The sequence below is a fragment of the Bufo gargarizans genome, chromosome 4 (genome assembly GCF_014858855.1).
Source record: "Bufo gargarizans isolate SCDJY-AF-19 chromosome 4, ASM1485885v1, whole genome shotgun sequence".
NCBI lineage: Eukaryota > Metazoa > Chordata > Amphibia > Anura > Bufonidae > Bufo > Bufo gargarizans.
The window spans coordinates 32,143,657-32,169,215 of NC_058083.1; the positions used below are offsets into that span (position 1 = coordinate 32,143,657).

General features: G+C 43.2%; 1 protein-coding gene across 1 annotated transcript in view; it reads left to right on the forward strand.

Annotated features, from left to right (window-relative positions):
- The window catches only part of LOC122935161 (vomeronasal type-2 receptor 26-like), a 127,522-nt gene that overhangs the window by 12,707 nt on the left and 89,256 nt on the right, over positions 1 to 25,559 (forward strand). Inside the window, exon 2 of the mRNA XM_044290926.1 lies at positions 24,393 to 24,455. Coding sequence (XP_044146861.1) covers positions 24,393 to 24,455 — 63 coding nt within the window. The remainder of the gene's footprint in view (positions 1 to 24,392; positions 24,456 to 25,559) is intronic.

The window sequence follows — 25,559 nt, forward strand, 5'->3', positions numbered from 1 at the left end:
TTGGTCTTTGCGTTCCCTCCTGGTTTTGACTTCGGCTCTTTCCTGACGATCCTCCGCTTGCTCCTTTGGTACCATGCTGCTCTCTTGGTTTTGAGACTCGGCTTCTTTTACATCGCTTGTGTGTTTGTCCGTCTTCCCTGCACTAACCTAAGTTAGGGTTTTTCAACCAGTTGTCCCTTGTCTTTGGACTTGCAAGGCAAGTAGGCAGGGACAAGGGTGCGGGTTGAGCTCAGTGGTCACTTCCCCACTCCCTGTGTGCGTGACAGAATAACAGGCCCATTTACCACTATTACCATGAATCCTTTGGTTACCCTGACGGAGCACGTCTCTAATTAATTCAGGAATTGGGGGAGAAACTCTGTCTAGGTTGCACCATGCCTTACATTCTCCTTCGGAGAGCAGCAACACATGGTGATACCTGGGGGTCACCTTCAGCCCAGCCACTGCAGGAGCCACATAATAGTTGTACGTTATTCTATTTGTATAGTTACATTACCTTTATTCCATCTAATTCATGTTTCAGATTTGACCACTGAATCCTTCTCCTGTGAGAATACCACTCATGGATCCCTCAAGAGTTATAAGTCTCTATATATTTTAGCTCTTGGCTTCAGATAATAATCACGTTTGGAATCCTATAATTTTCTATTCATTTGTTTATGACTAAAATAAAAAGAATGTTTTTCTTCATAGCAGAAAGCAAGGTGGAAATTCTCCTGGGAATTCCTGGCTGATAAAAACATCACCTTTTATATACAGATCCTTGATTATACTGTTTTATGGAACAGCACAAACTGCAGGAAGTCGCGGCCATGTGTCCCAGCAGCTACTGAATGTCTACGGGGAGAAGGTAAGAGGATCTGTGTGATTGTAGGGGGACGGAGTACAGCCTGGAGCATACACCTGTCAGGCCAGACGTGCTGCTTACATTATCTCCAGCTGCTGAGATGATTTGGGCATGTTATGCACATATAATAATACAGGTAGAGACTAATAATGAACACTGCATGAGTTTATATGCTGCTTGGCTCCAAGTCTCACAAGTTTTGAGATAACATTTGATTCTAACCTCTTCTTCAAATCACACATCCAAGCCCTTATCACATTCTTAAAAGTCCAAAACATAAATGCTTATAAAAACATGTGGAAATCTGAGTCTCACTTCCTTCTGGGATTCGCGTCCCCACCTGTCCCTTCGTTGAACTTGATAGATGTTTTTTCAACCATATTAACTATGTAACTATATGTAACATCCTGCAACCTCCAACTCCTTGCTCAACTAAAATGCTAGTGCACACTCTCTCATCATCTCCTGCCTAGACTACTGCAGCATCCTTCTCTGTGTCCTCCAATCTAACACTCTTGCACCCCACCAATTCATCCTCTGCTGCCCGGTTAATTCACCTCTACTTTCCTTTCTTCTTTGCATCTCCACTCTGCCTCCATTTTCACTGGTTGCCCATTGCCCAACAAATTTTGTTCAAAATTAACAATGACATACAAGAGTTGCCCACAATCTGTCCTTTCCATCTTGACGAGACCTCCTGATACCTCTGCACATGTAAACTCTTGTCCACGACTTGTCCCCTCCAGATACATCACCACACATACTGTAATCTTTGCTTTCCTCTTGATTGCCCCTCACACAATTATCCCCACAACTCAACTTCTTCTGTGCATTCCACATACTCTAGCACTCATTACACAAGCACATCAGCCTTTCCCCCCATGATCCAGGTTTCATACTCTTCTAAAATTCAGCTCCTCGGGATAACCTGAAACCCACAATAACCCTGCTGAGACTACATTACCATATGAGCTGCTTGTGCCCTCACCTATCATTTCCTTCTCCCATCCCTTGTAGATTGTAGATCCTCATGAGCAGGGTCCTCTCTCCCTCTGCCAGTCTGGAACCCAGTTGGTTCTTGCATAGTGTATTTTTTGTATTATATTCTACTTTAAACCCCTTTCCTATGCACAGTGGCCTGGAACTAGTGCTTTATAATAATTCATAGCTACTCTGATTACAGTATTTTTATGTAAGACAAAGAGTATTGTAAGGAAACCTCTGCAACCACAAGATGAATATACAAGCGATATGCAGATGGTGACCAACGTCAAATTATAACTCATTACCTGTGAAGTACTTAGTGCTAACTACTGAGGTAGCATGCTGGGGGTTATGTTCGTCTTCATCAGACGACATTTTAAGCTCTCCCTTGTTGTATTTTTCCCTCTTCTATTTAACATAACTTTTAGGCCCCTGTCTCCTGAAACCATTCCTCTGTACAACCTGTACTTATGATTACCATCCTACCCCACCACCTCCTCTTTGTCTCCAAACTCCTACAACACTTTGTCTCTCTGCCCATTATCTCCTTAACTAAAATATGGACTCCTTGGTCTGAACATTTAAGATCCTGCTCTTACTAACATTTCTTATACCCAAATCCAATGCCGACCATTTTTATTCTTGTTCTTCTGGATTTTTTAGCCTCATTTTACACTGTAAATCTCCATCTTATACTAAGTACGTTTTCTGCTACTGGGGTTCAAATTAGAACTGCCTCTCTCTGAAGTTCGCCTTCACTCTATCTTTTGCCAATGCAATTTTAATCCTCTTACCTTTTATTGTTCAGTTTCCTCAATGTCCTCTCATATTGTACCACATATTTGTTTGTCTCCATAAGACATACTTTTCCCCTCAAAAAAATGGCAGTGTGTCTTATGAAGCAAATACTAATGAGCACTTCCATTATGCACACTATAATCTGACATTGTGTGACATTAGCTCACACCACAGTGCTGCAGGAAGAGCACTCTGAAAGCAGAGGAGGAAAGTTATTTTATTTATTTTATGTCTGATCTGAGGGCTGATAAGGATTGGGGCTCCCATGACAATTGGAGGTCTGATCTGAGATCTGATGAAGATTTGGGGTCTGATTTGAGGTCTGATGAAAGTTGGGATTCTGATCTGAGGTCTGATGAAAGTATTTTTTTATTTTTCTTCTTCCTCTAAAACCTTTTCTTTTCTTCCTCTAAAATACAATAAAAATTTGAAGTTGAAAAAAGAGAGAGGTCCATCAAGTCCAACCTATAATACTACTATGTCTATATAGTGACTCTTTTCACGTGTTGTATATGAAGTCCTCTCTGTACTTGAAGCTTAATTTTTGTGAACTTTTTTTCCTCCACTAAGCCTCATGTCTTCAGTGATGTGTGGAATTCTACCAAAGCTCTCAATTTTTTTTTGAAAAAGCTCGTACTTAACATAGAAATTATTTTTTATCTTCTCTCATTCGACTCACTATTTTTTTAAAACTTTTGTCCAAATGAGACATTCATTGTTTCATTGTTTAATTTTTAAGAACTATAACCTTTGTGTTTTGCGGTCGGTGTACTGTAGCTGTATGCTTTGTATTTCTAACTGGCACATACTCATTTTTTGATTAACTTCTCTGTTATTTTATTTTTCTTGGTGAGGAGTAAGGAGACAAAAATTCTTTGTTTAATTCCACCATTGCCACCATTGTTTTTTGCATTGCAGTAAAAATAGCAAATTCACTTTATTTTACAGGTTGGTACAAATGTAGTAGTGATATCAAATGATTTCTGCGAGGAGGCCAATAGTGTTTATTAGATTCATTTTGGGTACTTATTTATTAACTCTTTCAGGCTCTGTGACGCACATTTAATTTTATTCTTCCCTTATGCCTTTCAATGAATACTATAATATATTAATGATATTATATTTTAATTTAATTTGGTCATGTTTCACTTGACAATATTATTTTTAAAATGGGAAAAGATGGATGATTTTTTTTTTGTATTTTAAAAAATCTTTTTACTTTTCTTTTTAGCACACCTAGAGGGTTTGAACATTGCAGCCATTGGATCGCTTATACCACAGACTGCAGTCAAATAGTATTGCAATCGATTAGCAATAGTGCTATGATCTTGGGAATTCCAGAATTTCTATTTTTTAAATCAAAAAGTTGAAAAGCTGTAAGTACTTCAAAATTGTACTAATAAAAAATGCAAGTTAAAACAAAAACAAGCCCTCACACAGCTCTATGGATAGAATATGGTGAAATTAAGAATTTTTAAAATAGATTTTAATTTTTTTAAACAGTTAAAACTTAAAAGGGTTGTGCAGTGTTTAGATATCAATGACCTATTCTCAGAATTGGTCAGTGATGGCTAACATTGGCACTCCAGCTGTGGTAAAACTACAACTCCCAAGATGCCCCCCTTGCTTGGCTGCTCTCAGAACTCTGTAGAAATACATGGAGCATGCTGGGAGTTGTAGTTTCACCAGAGCTGGAGTGCCAAGGTTAGCCATCACTGGAATAGGTCATTAACCCCTTAACGCCCGATGACATACATGTGCGTCATATCTGGACGTGACTTAAAGCCCAGTGACGTACATGTACTTCATGGTGATCGGGCGGGTGCAGGAGCTGGCCTGCCCGATCATCTGCAGGGGTCCGGCAGTCACTGATAGCCAGACCCCTGCTGTATGCGTAGGTTTTGGTGAAAACACCGATGTCGGCGCATTAACCCTAGATGTGCCGCGATCAGCATTGACCGTGGCACGTGTGATGTCCTATGGAGATCGGAGCAGCCATCGGGTCCCCGCACTGCTTTGACAGGGACCTTCCTTAGGCATCTTGGCTGCCTTTCGTGATAGCCTGTGAGATCCAGCCCCCTGTATTACACTGGTAATACACTTACAGCCAATGCATTACAATACAGAAGTATTGTCATACATTTTAAAAGGGATCAGACCCCCAAAAGTTGGAGTCCCAGAGTGGGACAAAAAATAAAGTGAAAAAATAAGTAAAAAAATAAATAGTTTTACAATTTTGTTTAAAGTTTTAAGTAAAAAAAGCCTCCTTTTTCCAAAATAAAGTAAAAAAAAATTGTAAAAAATAGGGAAAAAAGAAAAGTTGACATATTAGACATTGCCGTGTCTGAATTGACCGGCTTTATAAAAATATCACATGACCTAACCCCTTAGGTGAACACCGTCAAAAAAATAAAATAAAAACTGTGCTAAAAAAAACATTTTTTGTCACCTTACATCACTAAAAGTGAAACACCAAGCGATTAAAAAAGGCTCTCAGACTATGGAGACACTAAAACATGATTTTTTTTGTTTTAAAAATGCTTTTATTGTGTTAAATGTAAAAAATTAATAAATAAGTAGACATATTAGGTATTGCCACATCCGTAACAACCTGCTCTATAAAAATACCACATGACCTAACCCCTCTGGGGAACACCGTAAAAAAGATCAAATAAAAACAGTGTAAAAAAAGCCATTTTTGTCACCTTACATCACAAAAAGTGTAATAGCAAGCGATCAAAACCCCAAAGTGTTAATAAAACCATCATCTCATCCCGCAAAATTGATACCACAGCTAAGACAATCACCGCTCTCAGACTATGGAGACAATAAAACATGATTTTTTTTTTGTTTCAAAAATGCTCTTACTTTCTAAAACTTAAATAAATAAATAAAAGTATAGATAGTAGGTATTGCCATGTCCGTAACAACCTGCTGTATAAAAATATCACATGACCTAACCTCTCTGGTGAACTCCATAAAAAAAAATAGAAACGGTGTTAAAAAAGCCATTTTTTGTCACCGTACATCACAAAAAGTGTAATACCAAGCTATCAAAAGTCATATGCACCCTAAAATAATATTAATCAAACGGTCATCACATACCCCAAAAAATTAGCCACTTCATAAGTTGCCCAATAAAAAAATAAAAAAAAAACTATGGCTTTTAGTATATGGAGACACTAAAAAAATATTTTTTTTTTAAAAATGCTTTATTATGTAAAACTAAAAACAAACAACCAAAAAAGTTGTCATATTTGGTATTGTCGCGTCCGTAACAACCTGCTTTATAAAAATACCACATGATCTAACCTGTCAGATGAACATTGTAAATTGGAAAAAATGCCCAAGATATAGTTGAGGCACCACTCTCAGGATTAAAATCACAATCAAAGTACACTCCCCCTTTCACTCAGTATGGCAACATTGACACATTTGTACAACTAGTAACAAGGGACGTAAAAACCTTGAGTACTAAAATACCATCTGTACAACTTAATCTTGGGATTGAGGAACAACGGGCCTTAGAGGAACTTAGCCAGAATGAAGACCTGGTAATAAAATCTTCAGATAAGGGGGGAAATGTTGTCCTTATGGACAAACAGGACTACAAAAAAATGGTTGAGGATTTGTTTAAACAAAGTGATACATATCAGAAGCTGGACTGTAACCCAACGGATAGGTTTCTAGCGGAATTGAAAGCAATTCTGACTACAGCCAAGGCTGACAAACTAATATCGAAAGAGGAATATAAATATCTCCTCAAGATGCATCCGACGATCGCTACCATCTATGCGATCCCTAAAGTGCACAAACAGAGACGACCGGTACCAGGCAGGCCAATAGTGTCTGGTAACAACAGTCTGACCGAAAATATCAGTCAATACAATGATAAATTTATAGCACCTTTTGTGCCCAGTCTACCATCATTTATTAAGGACACTAAGGATGTGGTCATCAGGCTCCAGGACATCCAGGTCACTCAGACAACGAAACTAGCCAGCCTCGACGTTGAGGCCCTATATACAAATATCAGGCATAATTTAGGGATAAAGGCGGTTTCCACGTTTCTTTCAACAAAAGCATTCAGTTTCACGCACATAATGAGTTTCTTTTAACTCTCCTCCGTTACTTACTCACACACAATTATTTTCTTTTTGACGGCCAATATTATTTACAATCTGTCAGGACCGCAATGGGAAGTAAATGTGCACCAAATTACGCTAATTTATTTTTGGGGTGGTGGGAGGACACTATAGTTTTCACGTCTGATTTTTTTTTATTCACCCAGCACATTTTATTTTGGGGTAGGTATATCGATGATGTGCTAATCCTCTGGGTCGTCACCACCGATAATTTTCACCGTTTTGTCACAGCACTTAACACTAACGCCATTGGAATGGCATTCACTTCAGAGATAAATGACAGCACTATCACTTTCCTGGATCTTAAATTGTCCTTGGACCCTGATGTCCACATCCGGTCAGAAGTTTACCGTAAACCTACAGCGACGAACAGCTTACTGGAATGGAATAGTTTCCATCCCAGACCCCTTAAGAAAGGAATACCCATAGGGCAATATATCAGGGCCCGTAGAAATTGCTCGGACGAAGCAAGCTTTGAAAAAGAAAGCAAACTCTTATATGATCGATTCCGAGCCAGGGGTTATCCAAAAAAGGTCCTACATCAGGCCTATGCCAGGGCAAGTAGGACCAGTAGGACGTAACTTCTGACCAATCCGTCTAAGGTCTCAAAGATGCACAAGGTTAGATGCATTGGCACTTTCGATGCACAAAATAATAAGGTGTTTGGGATACTTAGGAAGCATTGGCATGTCCTGTGGGCTGATAATGATTTGAGGACAGTCATTACATCCAATCCCAGCGTGACCTATCTCCGTGGCAGAAATCTAAAGGATATATTAGTCCATAGTTTTTTTCGTCCGGAACCACCGAAAACAACTTGGTTGAAATCAAATGTAGTGGGTACTTACCCGTGTGGAAATTGTGTTTACTCTCCACTTGTGAAGAAATGTCGGTCTTTTATAAATCCTGTTGACAAAAGAGAATACCAGATTAGGCAATATATCAATTGCAAGACCAAAGGTATAGTTTACGCCATTCAATGTCCTTGTCTCAAGATTTATGTTGGTAAGACATCCCAAGAATTTAGGAGAAGGATTTGCTAACACATTAGCAGCATTAATACCCTTGCAGATACATCCATCTCCAGACATGTCAGAAGTCATCATGGGGGAGACCATAGGGTGTTGAAATTCTGGGGCATTTGCAAAAAAACTTTAGGGGCAAGAAAAGGCGACCTGGATGTTTTTCTTCTACAAGAAGAAACCAGGTGGATTTACCGCCTTGATAGTCTAAACCCAAAGGGACTTAATGAAGGGTTCGCCTTCACTGCTTTTTTTTTATAATTTGGGAGGTATTCTTTGGAATTGATTAGTCATCCAAATTTTTCATCCATCCACTATAGCAGTGGTTGGATTGTCAGTAGAATCTATACTCATACACAGACACAGTGTCAGAATAGTTTTTGGATCCTCTTTACCGGATTAAATAACTTGTATCAAAATAATATGTATTATTATTCCATACATGTAGAATGTTCTATTATTAAAACAAAGAATCACACTTGGTTCATGATTGATAAGACGCATTTACTGTTCAACCATAAACAACTGCTGCCATGCCATTTGATGAACATAAGCACAAACCCGTGAGCGTATGCATTGTCAATGCGGTGGTCCCCTTTTTTTGCCCCGTTTTATAATGCAGCAATATCCCAAGAAATAATTTTTCTTGGCTAATAGGGTGTCATCATTTTCAACTATCAGCATGACTTTATTTGAATTTCTAGCAGCCACAATGACATCTATTATTAAATTGCACCCTCCCATAATGACAGCCATCCATCTCCCCCTTTTTTAGGTGTGAGACCAAACCTAGTTTTTCGGGTTTCTCGGTGCTATCTGTTTTGTTCAGAGTTGGTGCGCAGCCACTCATGGCGCAGCGCATGCGCAATGAGCTGGCCTGTCAGAGGGCCGATGTCGGAGTGTCGGCGCATGCGCACTGAGGGCAGATGACACTGCGATTATGTCAATCGGGAGGTGACAGAGAGGGCTGGCACAGAGTGATGATGTCAGCCTCCTCTGTCACGGCAATTGTTTGGTGGTAGGTTCCGCCCCTGTCATGGATAGGGTGGTAGCACTTGTCAATCACCGGAACACTATATACACTTCCGGTATCGTAGTCCATTCATCGCTTCCCATTACCCCTGAGGAAGCCAGAGATACTGGCGAAACATGTCGGGGGCAGATTTAGGTTTTAACTAGCAGCCATGTTTCCCACTGTTAGAGAGAGACAGTAGCCCGGTTGATATACTGTGACCTGTCTGGCACCACCAGCAGGCTGCTCACTTAGGAGGACAGCAGTGTTGCCAGTCCCGCTTGTACCACCGGTACCTGCCTGGCACCACAAGCAGGCTGTACCTTTAGGAAGTTAGCAGTGTTGTCAGCCCTGAATGCACCACCACATTCAGGTGGATAACAGTGCAGCCATCGTCTGTATCCAAGTGCTAGTTGCTAAATAGCATTCCCAGTTGTGTAGAGGGGTGATGCAACAAATCCCCCCCTTTTTACAAATAAAGGGCAACAACCTGTAAATCAGTTTTTTGCTGATGACCAGCTTGAGTAGGCACTAGTAGCTACAGACGTGGCAATTTACCCTGGTAGTAATAAACAGGGGTTGGGCTGTTTCACTGTCACCTGACTGGTACCATCAATAGTCCACACACTCCAGTCTGCTGCATACTTGGCAAGTGCATGGTGTGTTTGAAAACTGTAGGCTGTGAAACAGCTTTTCAATCCATATAGTGGGATGAAGGTATCACTCTCCCACTATTGATATTGGATAATAAAATTGACAATTCCAGCTGAAATTAGTTGGAACAACACTTGCGGGACGTGGCAGCACAAATTGTTGTTCTCACGTCTATTGGAGTAAGCGATTAAGCACATCGCCTCCAACCGGTTATATCCACGATCTCTCACAGTGGGTCGTAGACTGTGTTTTTAACACCTTAGAAGGTTATTCTGTTTGTTTGTCTGTGTCCCATCACATGTGAATCACACCCACTAGTGACACTTTTTAATGAATAATATAATAAAAGTGAAGTATTATTTTGCACTTGGGCCAAGATAGGTTTCTATTGCCCTTATAGGCATTTGTAAATACAGTTGTGATTAACCTTGCCCAGGTCAGGTCCTGAATTTATGGGTAAATAAAAGTTCTTTCATCTCTGGTGTCCTCTGAAGTTTGTGTTTGAGGGAGAAAAATCGACTGTAGACAAGTTCTTTGTTGTTAGGTAAGCGTTGTCTCTGGGGTTTAAATGGTAAAGGTGCGACCCAGCTTTTTGATTTGTCTTTTACTATTCCGTTATTCATGATATCCAAGAACAGCCTGTCTTCTATGGTGGTCTTCACAGGAGGTATCTGCGACAAGGCACAGGAGCGCTGAGTGGCAATTATTTTATCAGGGAACTGCAGTGACATGGCTGAAATTGGGAAAGACATCCATTTTCGAGTGTGTTGGTGAGCCTACTGTTGACTGAGGTTGGCTTGTGAGCTCCTCCTAGACAGACGACTCTTATGATGACCTATCCTAGGTCAAGTCTCTGGGAGTATGAAGCATTTTGGGGACTGTTAATCTGTCCTCTAGCCTTATGAACTCGTAGTATGTCTCTTCTAAGGAGTAATACGATTAGGGCTTCTGGGTCTCGTTCTGGTATCAGGTGAGCTATACGCCTCAGGTGGGGGTGGTATGACGCTACCTCTGGTGTAGGTATCTCATACCGGTTGTCAGGAATGTGATTGCACTCCAGTATGGTTGGCAGAGACAAGCAGGTCTGACCATCCACGGATTCTACCTTGTACACAGTTGCTTTCCTCAATGCTGTCTCAACGGTACCAGCACATGTCCTTAAAGAGTAGGGAGAACCGGGCCCTACGATTTTGAAGGTGTCAAAGAAGGTGGGTTTAGCTAAAGACCGGTTGCTTTGATCATCTAAGATTGCATATACCTTGATCGCTTTATCTCGGTGGCCGACCGGATAAACTCTGACAAGGCAGATTTTGGAGAAGGACTTCCCTCCTGCAAGTCCTTTACAGATCTGTGTACAGTGAGAAGTGACTACTTGGGTATCTATGTCAGTGTCTATCTGCTTTCCATCATGCTCCTCTGCTTGGGATGATACCTGAGAGGGTGGTCCAGGGTGTAAAGCCGTGTTGTGTTCTGTGCTACTGCATTTTGTGCATGTCACACTGACCTTACAGTTCCTGGTGAAATGTGATGTTGTAGCACAGCACCCAAAGCAGATGTTGTTTTATTTGAGGAATTTTTTGCGGTCCTCTAAAGACTTCTCCCTGAAGGCTCTGCATTTTAGTAGAGGATGTGGATTCTTGTGCAGGGGGCATTCTTTGGTAACATCTTTGAATTTGTTCTCTTTTTGAGAAGACTTAAGCGGCCTGTAATGAGGCAACGTTAGTTTTGTGAACTGCCACTGGTGTTTTATGAAGTTTGACACCAGGGATAGTGGAACATGACAACGTAAAGTCAAAACTGGAATCATTTCTAATCCTCGCCTGTTGAGTAACAAAGTCTACAAACACCACAAAGGAGGGGAATGGTACATTATGAAACTGTTTATAATGGGAACCATGCATAATCCACTTCTCCTGTAGATTATAAGGTAGCTTTTGGACAATCGGATTGACACCTCTGGCGGTGTCCAGGAATGCTAGCCCCAGCAGATCTCTTTCTGCCTAAACAACCCATACCTCTATTAAGTCACTGAGTTCCCTGAGCTTCTGGCAACCCCTACCCACTCTTCTGGGAAAATGATCAATTCTATTATATGAAACAATTTCTATAGCTTCTATTGACCCATAGATTTCTTGATAATTCAAGAGGACAGGAGTTCTCCCCTGTGTAAATTTGATGTCAGCCAGTGGCAGCTCATACATGAAACCTGCCGTTTACTCAGGCCATTTGAGGATGCCAAGTTATTTGTCAGTCGCTAGGACTAGTGGGTGAACAATGTCATTCCACTGTTTCATTTCCTGGAACAGATGCTGGTAAATCTGGCTGGTCAGGGGAGCCCTGTGGGGGATGAACAGGAGGAGGAGGACATTGCAGCACAAGCGAAATGGGTGTTTTTTTTTACACAGGTGACAGGACAGAAGGAGCAGGAGCAGCCGGAGAAGCAAGAGGGAGATGAGGAAGACGAGGCAGATGACCCAGGCACACCATGGCAGTATGCAGTGAAGATGTAGGCAGGGAGTCCCTCCGAGTCACTTGCACAAATGGACAGCTACATGCTCACTTGCTTGGGTGTTGACAGCCGAATTGTCACCATTTATGCAGAGGGATGACTTCTGGCTCTGCTACCGGTCCAAAATGGGGAACTTTTTACACCCGCTGAGAGGGAGGACAAACTGAACTATTATAGAGACATCCTATGTAGTCAGTTTGCCGTTGCCTATCTGCACCATCGTCCATCCTCTCGCAGATCTGATGGGGGGCTCCTCTGCGCTCTCGTTCCACTGCCAAGGCTGATGTGGCAGGGTGGGGGGTAGGAGCAGTACCAGGTCCATCAGCAACAGCTTGAGTCTAGAGTCAATGATGAGCAGCTTTCTTCACCATCCTAGTAAAGAAAATACTTAAAACCAGCAGGTATACCTGGAGCAGAACCTGAACCAGCAGGTGGTGGCATACTCGGACAGCACCCTGCCACCCCACATTGAAGATCCACTGGACTACTGGTGTCATGCCCTGCTCAGGTCATGTGCGGAGGTCTGCTAGGTTAGCAGCACATGAGTAGCCTTTTGTTATAGAGAGACGCCTGCCCCCTCCAGGTTCTGAGGGAGCAGGCTGCCTCTTTCCCACTTTCACCATCTTAGGGATTCTACGGAATCTTTAGCCCAGGCACGAGGACACATCCATTCCCACCTTCAGGGTCTGAATGTGGGCATAGAAGTCTAGGGAGAGCTGGTAGGGATTTGTCAGGAGGTGACCCCTTTCCCCAGCTTCTTGCCTAGACACTTACTTGTTTATTTCTTGTGTATCTTGTATCCTGTCTGCCGTGACAACTGGGCAGTCAAACTGTATTTGTGGCTGCAACTGGCCGAGTTTGCCCTGGAAAAGCTGTCCTTCTCGGCCAGTAGTGTGACATTAGAGCGAGTGTTTAGTTTGACGGAGGCCGTAGTTACCCCAAGGAGAACTTGCCTGTCCACCCAAAATATGGAGAGACTGACCTTTGTCAAGAAGAATCAGGTGTGGATCAGCCAGGATTTCCACCCACCAATGCCTGATGCAACAGATTAGATCATCCATGCTGCCTCACACCCAAACCTTGACAAAAGAGACTGGTTTCTTCTGGCTACCTGCCTCAGCTACTATTCTGATGCTGCCAACCGCCTGATGCCACACATCTGATGCCAAGTGTTCCTTCTTACACCCACCATCGTCAGCGGGTTGTAATGACCGGCAACACACACAGGGAGGAAAACAGGGAAAGCCCTGCACAAGGGAGAGGGAAAGGTGGTGACCCCTAACTCACCTTGCAGCTGGTACCTGCCTGCCCTGTCGTCCCTAGACGGGTTCCTCACCCGTGCGGCGATCACGTGCCTAAACCCTGGCTTTCCCTGAAATGAGCCCTAGATAATGAACGGGCCGGTGGGATCGCTAGTCCTCACCACTGCACTAAGAGGGAAACACCAGGGAGAGGACAGACAAACACAGACAAACACAAACACCCAGGTGGACGGCAACAATTGTCCACAAAGGTCCAACAGGGATCCGGAGGGTAGCGTTCTAAGGCAACACTCAGAGAACGCAGCAACACAGCTCCAGTGGGTCAGAATAGATGTCCAGGCAGGAAGCTCTATATCTGGCAACCAGAGAAGTGTGAGAGGGGAATATAAGGAGGATTGGGAGTGCTGGACAAGGAACAGCTGAGAGAAGGAGCTACGGATCCCTGAGTGAGCCAAAAGGGTTTGTAAAGCAAACCCAGAAAGCTACAATAAGGAAACTTCCCTATCTGACATAGAGCGTGCAGCCAACCGCTGCGACCTCCTGACCCCGGGTACAACGGAGTCAGGCGTGGCTCTTGACACCCTCGTGACAGTACCCCCCTCTCTAGGAGGGGCCTCCGGACACTCAGGACCAGGTCTCTCAGGATGAGAGGCATGAAAAATCCGGACTAGCCTGTCGGCGTTTACCTCAGATGCAGGAACCCACATTCTTTCCTCGGGACCGTAACCTCTCCAGTGCACCAGATATTGGAGAGAGCGGCGGACCCGACGAGAATTAACAATTTTGGATATCTGAAATTCCAAACTACCATCCACGACAACAGGAGGGGGGGGGCAGCGGTGACGGTTCTAGAGGTGGAACATATTTTTTGAGTAACGACTTATGAAAGACATTATGGATTTTAAAAGTCTGAGGTAACTCCAGGCGAAAAGCCACGGGGTTGATGATGGCTACAATCTTGTAAGGACCAATAAACCTAGGACCCAGTTTCCAAGAGGGAACCTTCAACTTGATATTCCTTGTAGACAGCCACACATAGTCATTCACTCCTAGGTCCGGACCTGGCGACCGTCTCTTATCAGCCATGCATTTGTATTTACCTCCCATATTTTTCAAGTTAGCTTGCACCTTCTGCCATACTGAAGAAAGAGATGACGAAAACCGTTCCTCTTCGGGAACCCCAGAAGACCCCCCCTCTTTGAAAGTACAGAATTGGGGATGAAAACCATATGCACCAAGAAAAGGTGACTTGCCAGTGGATTCCTGACGGCGATTATTTATGGCAAACTCAGCTAACGGTAAATATGACGACCACAACTCTTGGTTTTCAGACACAAAACATCTTAGATATGTCTCCAGGTTTTGGTTGGTACGCTCAGTCTGTCCATTCGACTGAGGATGGAAAGCTGAGGAAAAGGACAAGTGAACCCCTAAACGGGAACAAAAAGCTTTCCAAAATTTAGAAATAAACTGGGTTCCCCGGTCCGAAACAACATCGGAGGGGACCCCGTGAAGCTTCACGATCTCACTGACGAATACCTGAGCAAGAGTTTTAGCATTAGGCAGTGCGGGTAACGCAATAAAGTGTGCCATTTTGCTAAACCTGTCCACTACTACCAAAATCACTGTTTTACCCGCAGACAAAGGTAAGTCAGTGATAAAATCCATAGACAGATGTGTCCATGGTCTATTGGGAATGACGAGTGGTAATAGAGACCCTGCAGGACGTGTATGTGAAACTTTTGCGCGCGCACAGGTAGAACAAGAAGACACAAAATCCAATACATCCTGACGCAACCTTGGCCACCAAAAACGACGAGACAATAGCTCTAAGGTTGCTTTACTACCCGGGTGCCCAGCAAGTGCCGAATTATGATGTTCCTTTAATAATTCGAGACGTAGGTTCAACGGTACAAACAACTTCTCTGAAGGGCAAGAGACCGGGGCGTCCCCCTGGGCCTCTAACACCTTCCCCTCCAAGGCAGAGTGTACCGCAGAGACAACTACTCCTCTTTGTAGAATGGGTACCGGATCACTCACATTACCCCCTCCAGGAAAACAACGAGATAGTGCATCAGCCTTGGTATTCTTTACCCCAGGACGATAGGTAATCACAAAGTTAAACCTGGTAAAAAATAGCGACCACCTAGCCTGTCTAGGGGTGAGACGCTTAGCTGATTCGAGGTACAGCAGATTTTTGTGGTCCGTAAACACAGTGACGGGGTGGACTGCCCCCTCTAAAAAGTGACGCCACTCCTCAAACGCAAGTTTAATAGCTAACAGTTCCCTATTGCCAATATCGTAGTTCTGTTCCGCTGCAGATAGTTTTTTAGAAAAGAAAGCACAAGGACGCCATTTGCCAGGAGACGGACCCTGAGACAGCACAGCCCCCACTCCCACCTCTGATGCATCGACTTCAACAATAAAAGGCTGAGAGACATCAGGTTGGACTAGTACAGGTGCTGAGGTAAACCTCTCTTTTAGAGAGGAAAAAGCAACTTTAGCGGCGTCAGACCATTTAGAAAAATCAGTCCCCTTCCTAGTCATGTCAGTAAGGGGTTTTACGATCACCGAATAATTTTTAATGAATTTCCTATAGAAATTCGCAAAGCCCAAGAACCGTTGTAGTGCTTTGAGGTTCTCAGGAAGATCCCAATCCAAAATTGCCTGGACCTTCCTAGGATCCATACGGAAACCTGACGCAGATAAATAATAACCTAGGAATTGTATCTCCTGAACGGCAAAAACACATTTTTCAATTTTAGCATATAATTCATTCGTCCGTAGGACCTGTAGTACTTGTCTGACATGCTCCTCATGTGTTTTCAGATCAGACGAATAAATTAAGATATCATCTAGGTATATTACCACAAACCTGCCGATTAGATGACTAAAAATGTCATTAACGAAATGTTGAAAGACGGCAGGAGCATTGGTCAGGCCGAAAGGCATAACTAGATTTTCATAATGCCCCTCAGGGGTGTTAAAAGCTGTCTTCCACTCATCCCCCTCCTTGATACGAATCAGATTGTAGGCCCCCCTAAGATCGAGTTTGGAGAACCACCTAGCACCCGCAATCTGGTTAAACAGGTCAGGAATGAGAGGAAGAGGGTATGGGTCTCGGATGGTTATCCGATTTAATTCACGAAAATCTAGGCAAGGACGCAGGCCCCCATCTTTCTTTTTAACAAAGAAAAACCCTGCAGCCACGGGTGAAGAAGAGGGTCTGATGTGTCCCTTAGCCAAACTCTCGGAGATATAATCCTTCATGGCTTGTCTCTCTGGACCTGAAAGATTATATAACCTGGTCTTGGGTAATTTTGCGCCGGGAATGAGGTTAACCGGGCAATCATAAGGACGATGAGGTGGTAACTTCTGACAACCCTTTTCAGAAAAAACGTCCTCAAAGTCTGAAACAAATGTAGGTAGGGTAGTTATGGAGGCGACTAAGCAATTGCTATTTAAGCAATTTTCTCTGCACGGCTCACTCCACTCCAATATCTCCCTGGCCTGCCAATCCACCACTGGATTGTGCGCTACCAACCAGGGTAGGCCCAGCACCACCGGAGTGGGAAGCCCCTCCAGAACATAACATGAAAGCATCTCGTTATGGTGGTCCCCTACCCGAAGGTGTAAATTATGAACGATGTGGGTGAGGTTTCTCTGAGACAGAGGAGCAGAATCTATAGCAAATATGGGAATAGGTCTCTGTAACGTACAGAGAGACAAACCCATAGTGCGGGCAAAATGGGCATCTATCAAATTTACCCCTGCTCCACTGTCTAGAAAGAAAGAAACAGTCTCTGTCTTATCACCAAAAACAATAACCGCTGGCAACAAAAATTGCGATGTACGTATGGAGGAAACGTATACCCCCCGGCTGACATCCTCCACACAGCCTGGGGTTAGTAGTTTTCCGACGTTTTTTTTGTTTCTGAGGAAAGAAGGACAGACGTTAATGAAATGACCCCTCTCCCCACAAAAAAAACAACCCCCACGCCTACGGCGAACCTCAGGAGGACGGACCTGACGAGTAGTTCCTCCTAGCTGCATAGGCTCGTCTATGTCCGTACAGACTAACTGCTGCTTGGGAGGGGTTATCAATGGCTCCGGTTTTTTCAACCTGTCCCTAAGGCGTCTATCTATACGGATAGAAAGGGACATAACTGCATCAAGGGAAAAGGGGGTCTCATACAATGCAAGCGCATCCTTAACCCTTTCGGATAACCCAGAGCAGAACTGACTCCTGAGAGCCGGGTCGTTCCATTGGGTATCCGTAGCCCACCTACGGAAGTCAGAGCAATACTCCTCTACCGGCCGCTCTCCTTGTAGGAGTCTCCGTAATTTTGATTCAGCCAGTGCGACTCGGTCAGGGTCATCATATATGAGACCCAAGGCCCCGAAAAACTCATCCACTGACCGAAGAGCCTGGGAATCAGTAGGTAAAGAGAACGCCCAGGACTGCGGGTCCCCCTGCAGCAGGGAAATAACAACACCCACCCGCTGTTCTTCATTACCAGAGGAGTAAGGACGCAGTTTAAAGTATAGTTTACAGGCCTCACGGAACGTCAAAAACTTGTCCCTTCCCCCAGAAAATCTGTCAGGGAGAGGGACCTTGGGTTCCGCAACAACCTGGTTACCAGTAGCAACCGCTGGGCTTGCGGTCTGTTGTAATTGCTGCTGTTGCTGGAGGACCGACGCCTTCAATCCTGCCACCTCCAAAGACAGGCCATGAAATTGTTCGGACAGAGCAGCAATTGGATCCATACTGGATTCTAAGTAGGTAAAAAATTTTTTTTTTTTTTTTTTTTTACCTACACAAAAATAAGGGCCAGATATAATGTAATGACCGGCAACACACACAGGGAGGAAAACAGGGAAAGCCCTGCACAAGGGAGAGGGAAAGGTGGTGACCCCTAACTCACCTTGCAGCTGGTACCTGCCTGCCCTGTCGTCCCTAGACGGGTTCCTCACCCGTGCGGCGATCACGTGCCTAAACCCTGGCTTTCCCTGAAATGAGCCCTAGATAATGAACGGGCCGGTGGGATCGCTAGTCCTCACCACTGCACTAAGAGGGAAACACCAGGGAGAGGACAGACAAACACAGACAAACACAAACACCCAGGTGGACGGCAACAATTGTCCACAAAGGTCCAACAGGGATCCGGAGGGTAGCGTTCTAAGGCAACACTCAGAGAACGCAGCAACACAGCTCCAGTGGGTCAGAATAGATGTCCAGGCAGGAAGCTCTATATCTGGCAACCAGAGAAGTATGAGAGGGGAATATAAGGAGGATTGGGAGTGCTGGACAAGGAACAGCTGAGAGAAGGAGCTACGGATCCCTGAGTGAGCCAAAAGGGTTTGTAAAGCAAACCCAGAAAGCTACAATAAGGAAACTTCCCTATCTGACATAGAGCGTGCAGCCAACCGCTGCGACCTCCTGACCCCGGGTACAACGGAGTCAGGCGTGGCTCTTGACACCCTCGTGACACGGGTACTGTTATTGCCACCCACCTCCCCACTCTGTCACTGGGTCACTTTGTGGTCTCCTGATGCTGCTGCCACCTCACCACTCAGGTCTCCTCTTGATGCTGCTGCCACCTACACACTCTGCCATTGTGCCACTCTGTGGCCTCCTCATGCTGCTGCTACCTCCACACTATGTCACCTTGTCAGTCTGTGGCCTCCTCATGCTGCTGCTAACTCAACACTATGTTACCTTGCCAGTCCGTGGCCACCTCATGCTGCTGCTACCTGCACACTATGTCACCTTGCCAGTCTGTGGCCTCTTAATGCTGCTGCTAACAACTCCCCACTATGTCACCTTGCCACTCTGTGGTCTCGTCATGCTGCTGCTAAATCAACACTATGTCACTGGGCCACTCTGTGGCCTCCTCATGCTGCTGCTGCTGCCACCTCCACACTGTCACCTTGCCACTCTGTGGTTCCTCATGCTGCTGCTAACTCAACACTATGTCACTGGGCCACTCTGTGTCCTCCTCATGCTGCTGCTGCCACCTCCACACTATGTCACCTTGCCATTCTGTGGTGTCCTCATGCTGCTGCTAACTCAACACTATGTCATTGGGCCACTCTGTGGGCTCCTCATGCTGCTGCTGCTGTCATCTCTGCACTGTGTCACCTTGCCAGTCTGTGGCCTCCTCATGCTGCTGCTAAGTCAACTCTATGTCACTAGGCCACTCTGTGGCCTCCTCATGCTGCTGCTGCCACCTCAACACTGTGTCACCTTGCGGTCTGTGGCCTCCTCATGCTACTGCTAACTCAACACTATGTCGCTGTGCCACTCTGTGGAATTCTCAGGCTGTTCTCCCATTCTCCCCAGTCCATGACTAGGCCACTAGTTTGCCTGTTTGGCTTGGATGACATAATAATTTATTTGGCCCTTCTTCTGATCTGTAAGAAGGAAGGAAAAATGAGACGCACTACGGATCCTGTCTGTGTAGCAGCTGTAAGGCCTGTATGGTCCCATTAGAATTGGCTTATGATTTGGTAGCCAAAAGCAAGAGTGGGTACAAAACACAGAAGACATGCAAATATTCCATTCATGTGTTATCTCTGTTTTGGATCCACTTTTGTGTTTTTTGGCTTTTGCAATATTGATGGATTACTGACTAAATGCTGACCGAGCGAAGGCGGATGCTCAACAGACAGGATCTGTATTTTGGGGTTTATTGTTCTGACGGATCAGAGGAAGGGCAAAATAATCAGTGACGTCAACACAAACTTACTGCTGACACCCTCTTCACTGTGTCAGGGGGGCTATACTTGTATAAGCATTTAATAGAACAGGTTTTGTAGACATCTATGTGGACTCAGCTGATGACGGTGTAAAAGGAGTACGCTTCTTCTTGACGCTAACATCGACCTGTAAGGCTGAGTTCACACTTGAGTTTTTTGGTCAGTTTTGGCCCCATAACTGCCCAAATAAGTGAAGTGTGCAGTGATTACAGTGTGCAAAGCGACGCCTGTCATGTGCATGTCATACTGACTCACAGTATTGTTCCATTACCACAGCAGGCTCCCTATGCGTGTTACTTCAAGGCACAGTGTCTATACCCCTATAAAGGCTCTCTGCAGCCAGGAAATAGCATTTTTTTAACATGATTTGCCGCAAATACATTCGGATCGAATCAAATTTGTTCGGATAATTTTTGAGAAATTTGCTTATCTCTAGTCGTTTTTACTTATTCAAGCCATTCTGAGATTGTTTTCCCGTGACACATTGTACTTCATGACATAAATTCATAAAGTCATAAATTTGATACAATATATTTCACCTTTATTTATAAATAAATCCAAAATTTACCCAACAATTTTAAACATTTGCAATTTTCAAAATTTTTATTTTTCGCCAGAAAGTGATACCTTATAAATATTTGTTACGTAACTTTTCCCATATGTCTACTTTATGTTGGCATCATTTTGTAAATGTAATTTTTTTTAGGATGTTAGAAGGCTTAGAAGTTTAGAAGCAATTTTTCTAATTTTCAACAAGATTTCCAAAACCATTTTTTTGAGCACCAATTCAGTTATAAAGTGATTTTATGTAATGGAAACCACCCATAAATTACCCCATTTTAGAAACTACACCCCTCAAATTATTCAAAACTGATGTTACAAACTCTGTTAACCCTTTAGGTGTTCCACAAGAATTAGAGGAAAATGGAGGTGAAATTTAAAAATGTCACTTTTTTGGTAGATTTTTTATGTTAATCAATTTTTTCTTGCAACTCAAAAAGGTTTAACAGCAAAATAAACCTCAATATATATTAGGCCTCATGCACACGTCCGTTGCTGTATTACTGTACAGCAGCGGCTGCATGAAGCGCACGGCGTCATAGCAACCAATGACGCCATGTGCTCATGCTGTCAGGAGGAATCCCGGCCGGGTTTCCACGGTCTGCTCTCGGCCGCGGAACCCTGCCGTGTGCATGAGGCCTTACTTTGATTCTGCAGTTTACAGAAATTCCTCATATGTGGCGGTAAACTGCCCTAGGGGCACGTGGCAGTGGTCAGAAGGAAAGGAGTGCCATATGGTTTTTGGAGGCAGATTTTGCTACAATGGTTTTAAGGCACCATTTTGTATTTAAAGAGACCCTGACATACCCCTACAGTGGAAACCCTCAAAAAGTGACCCCATTTTAGAAACTACACTCCTTAAAGAATAAATTAAGGTGGGTACTGACCACTTTGACCCCCTAAGCGTTTTACGGAATTTGGAAACACTTGGCTGTGAAAATGAAAAGTTTCATTTCTTCCAATAAAATGTTGCTTTAGCCAGATTGTTTTCATTTTCACAAGGGGTAACAGGAGAAAAAGCACCCTATAATGTTTTACCTATGTTTTCCTGAATATGGCAACACCCCATATGTGGTGGTAAACTGCTGTGGGGGCACATGGCGGAATGAAATGAGTGCCATACGGCTTTTGCAGCACAGATTTTGATGGATTGGTTTACGGGTGCATTGATTTTTATTTTTTAAGTGATTGTCTTATGTGGAGGCTTATTTTTTGTAGGATGAGGTGACGTTTTCATTGGTACCATTTTGGGGTACATAAGACTTTTTGATTGCTTGGTATTACACTTTTTGTGAGGAAAGGTGAAAGAAAAATGGCTGTTTTGGCATATTTTTTTTATATTTTTTTTACAGCATTCACCTGAGAGGGCATATAATGTGATATTTTTATAGAGCAGGTTGTTATGGATGCAGTGATACCCAGTGTGTCTATTATTTTTATTTTTGTTAAGTTTTACACATTTTAAAGCATTTTTAAACAGAATAAAATGTTGTTTTTGTGTTTCCATTTTCTAAGAGCCATATTTTTTTTCATTTTTTGGGCGATTGCCTTAGGTAGGGTCTCTTTTCTTGTGGGATGAGATGATGGTTTGATGGATATCATTTTGGGGTACATAAGACTTTTTGATCACTTGATGTTACACTTTTTGTGAGGCAAGGTGACAAAAAAATCGCTGTTTTGGCATAGTTTATTAAAAAAAAATTTGCAGCATTCATCTGAGGAGCCATCTCATGTGATAATTTTATAGAGCAGTTTGTTACGGACGTGGCCATACCAAATGTGTTTATTAGTTTTATTTTTGTTACGTTTTACAAAGTGAAAGCCTTTTTGAATAGAATAAAATCTCGTTTTTGTGTTGCCATATTCTGAAAGCCATATTTTTTTATTTTTTGGGCCAATTGTTTTAGATAGGGTCTCCTTTTTTTTTATTGGTACCATTTTGGTCTTAATACACTTTTTTGGTCGCTTGGTGTTACACTTTTTGTGAGGCAAGGTGACCAGAAAATGGCTGTTTTGACAAAGTTGTTTTTTTTACGGCGTTCACCAATCTGTGGCCTGCGGGTTGCGTGCAAGACTGAATTTGTGACAAGGCAGTACCCGTACATGACCGCTAGGCTTGGGCAAATCGACCTTCGGATCATCAATTTGTTCAAATACCATAACTTTAATGCTGTTTTCGTACAGCATTAAAATATATTGCCTCTAGAAATGATAGAAGTTCTCTAAGATTCGATTTGGCTGCTTTGCCAAATTTTACATAAAACTTTGCTTCATGACTAATTACTTAATCACGAAGCACATTTCTTTGGAAATAGCGGGTGCAATGACAGGGAACTGTGAGCCTCCCCCGTCATTTAACCCCCACGATTACCTGAGATTCATTTTAATCCATTTGCACGTGTAGAGGCCGCCTCGTCCATCTTGTTTGAAGATCCAGCGCAAAATCTCAAGCGGCGCACAATAAAATCATCACGTGGTGTGAGATCTTCTAAGAAGATGGCTGTGCCAGCATCTTCGTGCTCAAATGGATGAGGTAAGTATAATTTTTATTTTTACATTTTTACATTTTTTCATTACCACAAATCACAAAGGAATTTTTCATGAAATTCGTATCGAAATCCACTTCGACCCAAAGTTCGTCTGGGCCGAAGTCTTTAAAAACAATTTAAAATTGCAACCGGAGAGGGCTTTGATACCGAGGTACCAGCCAGTACCAAAGCCCTCTTCGGATTACTATTTTAAATAGTTTTTAAAATCTATGATTTGAAGGTTGATTCTCTCAAGCCTAGTGACAGCATCAAATTAATAATTGTTTATAGTTTTTCGTTGTGATCACTGATGTAGACCCCTAAATCATTATTCGTCATTGAGAATTCCACAAGTATTAACAGGTATCATTTACAGCATAGAAGATACCACAGTGGGTGCGGAATGTATGCCTGACAAACGATCGGTTACACGATCAAACTCTGGAATTTTTACATGATGTTCTTCTCATCTAAAGGGTTATTGTTCGAAAGCTAAAGTCACTCTGTCACCGGTTTTCTGTTGCCTTTACTTTTAAATCCTAACCGCTCCCGGACATTCCAATAAGTCCCCATATTCATGAGCTCACAGCTCTTCCTCTGATTGACAGTTTTTTCCACATGAATCAGCAGCAGGTGGGTTGGGACAGCCAGGAGCTCATTGGCATGCGCTGGAGCTGTCCAAATACAAATATTTTGCCAAAATCTCTGGTACTATTAAAGAAAGTGACCCACTAGTTTATCTTGCCCTTAGTTTGGACACCATAAAACTGGTGACAGAGTCCCATTAACTCGAATAATGACTTGGCATAATGGCATATTCTTATCAGCTTGATAGGAATTTAGCTATAATGATTATGAGCGGTCAGGAGATCACAGATAACATAGCATAGCCAGATACTACCTTTCTCCTCAGTGTTTTTTGTCCGGCCGGACCTGGGCACTAATGCTGGAAACAGGCCAGATCCCCCCCTGGTCTCATTATTGTCAACAGGGCACGGCAGTGCTGTGGAAGTTTCCGGCTATGCCAAATGCAGGAACAGCCTGCCGCAACATGTTAGCATTAGTGTGAAAAGCTTTCCTCTGTAGGACAAAAACTACTGAACATTTTTAATAAAGACCAATTGGAAAATGATTTTTTAGCCCAAAATTAGCAAAATACAATCATAAAAAACACAAATTTATTCCGAAAGTGTTCATATCCTTTAAAGATGGTTGAGGGATTGATGATGATGATGATCAAAGTTATGCAATGAAGACCAGGTATTCCATCTCTGATCATTTATAAGCTTTCATTTTTCAGTTTGTGCACAGCAAGAAGCTCTACAGAAAAATCTGTCACCTATAAAACAGAGATTGCCAAACACAGAGATGAAGGTAAGACATGAAGTGGTGGGTGGGTTGGAAGAAGAGAGAATGTACAAGTTGTAGTAGATTTTCCCTATAACCCCAGAAGAACATGTAATCACTCCGGGGCACTAAAGACCCATTTACACAGAGGCAGAATCTGCCGGTAACTAGAGATGAGCGAATTTCTTAAAAGTTTGATTCGGCTGATTCACCAAATTTCATTATAAGAACTACTTCGTCACAAAGCGCATTTTTTTGTAAGTAGTGGGTGCAATGACAGGGAGCTGCGATAGCGCTGCCCTCGTCATTGTACCCATCAGATGCAGCGTTCATACATGATCACGGCATCTGAGTGCAAAATTACCAATACCATTTTTTTTTTACAAAATTACCGCCTCCATTTGCTCGCGACGAGATGGCCACCGCCATGTTGCTTCAAGATCTCGGCCGAAATCCTGTGCGGCGCGAGATTATGTCATCATGCCGTATGACTTAATCTTGCGCCAAACAGGATCTCGGCTGAGATCTTCAAGCAAGATGGTGGTAGCCGTTCCGTCATGAGCAAATGGAGGAGGTAAGTTAGAATTTCTTAGTTTTTTATACTATTTCAGGTTAAATCGATTCGCTGACACGAAGCACGAGGAAATTTAGCTTCTAGGCGAATCGAATTTATCCTGAAATTCAGATTGAATTCCAATTTTTGGGTTTCGATTCGCTAATCTCTACCATTAACGATGAAGACGATTTTTGCTTTCATGTTGCACTTATGGTGAGAGGTTCCTACAAACTATAATTTGTGTGATCGCCCATTTCCCCTGTCCTCACATACATACATTATTATTAGCAGCACATCCCCTGCTTACATGAGCAGAGGTGCTCACTACCAAATTTCTTCATGTCTAGGTTAAAGGTTTTGATCAGCAGCAAGTTGTAGCTTTGGTCCTGAGGTAGGTATTAGTACTCGCAGTGGCAATTCCCTCTCTCTGGCTCTTCTTGGGTCTATGCACAGTAACAAGGAGCAATTCCAAGTAGATCACAGTGCAATTATTCCCAAAATAGCAGTTTATGGACAGCAGTAATGATGGGAGTTGTGGTGCTCCTTTTCTCTGTCTCTCTAAAGTCTCTCTCTGC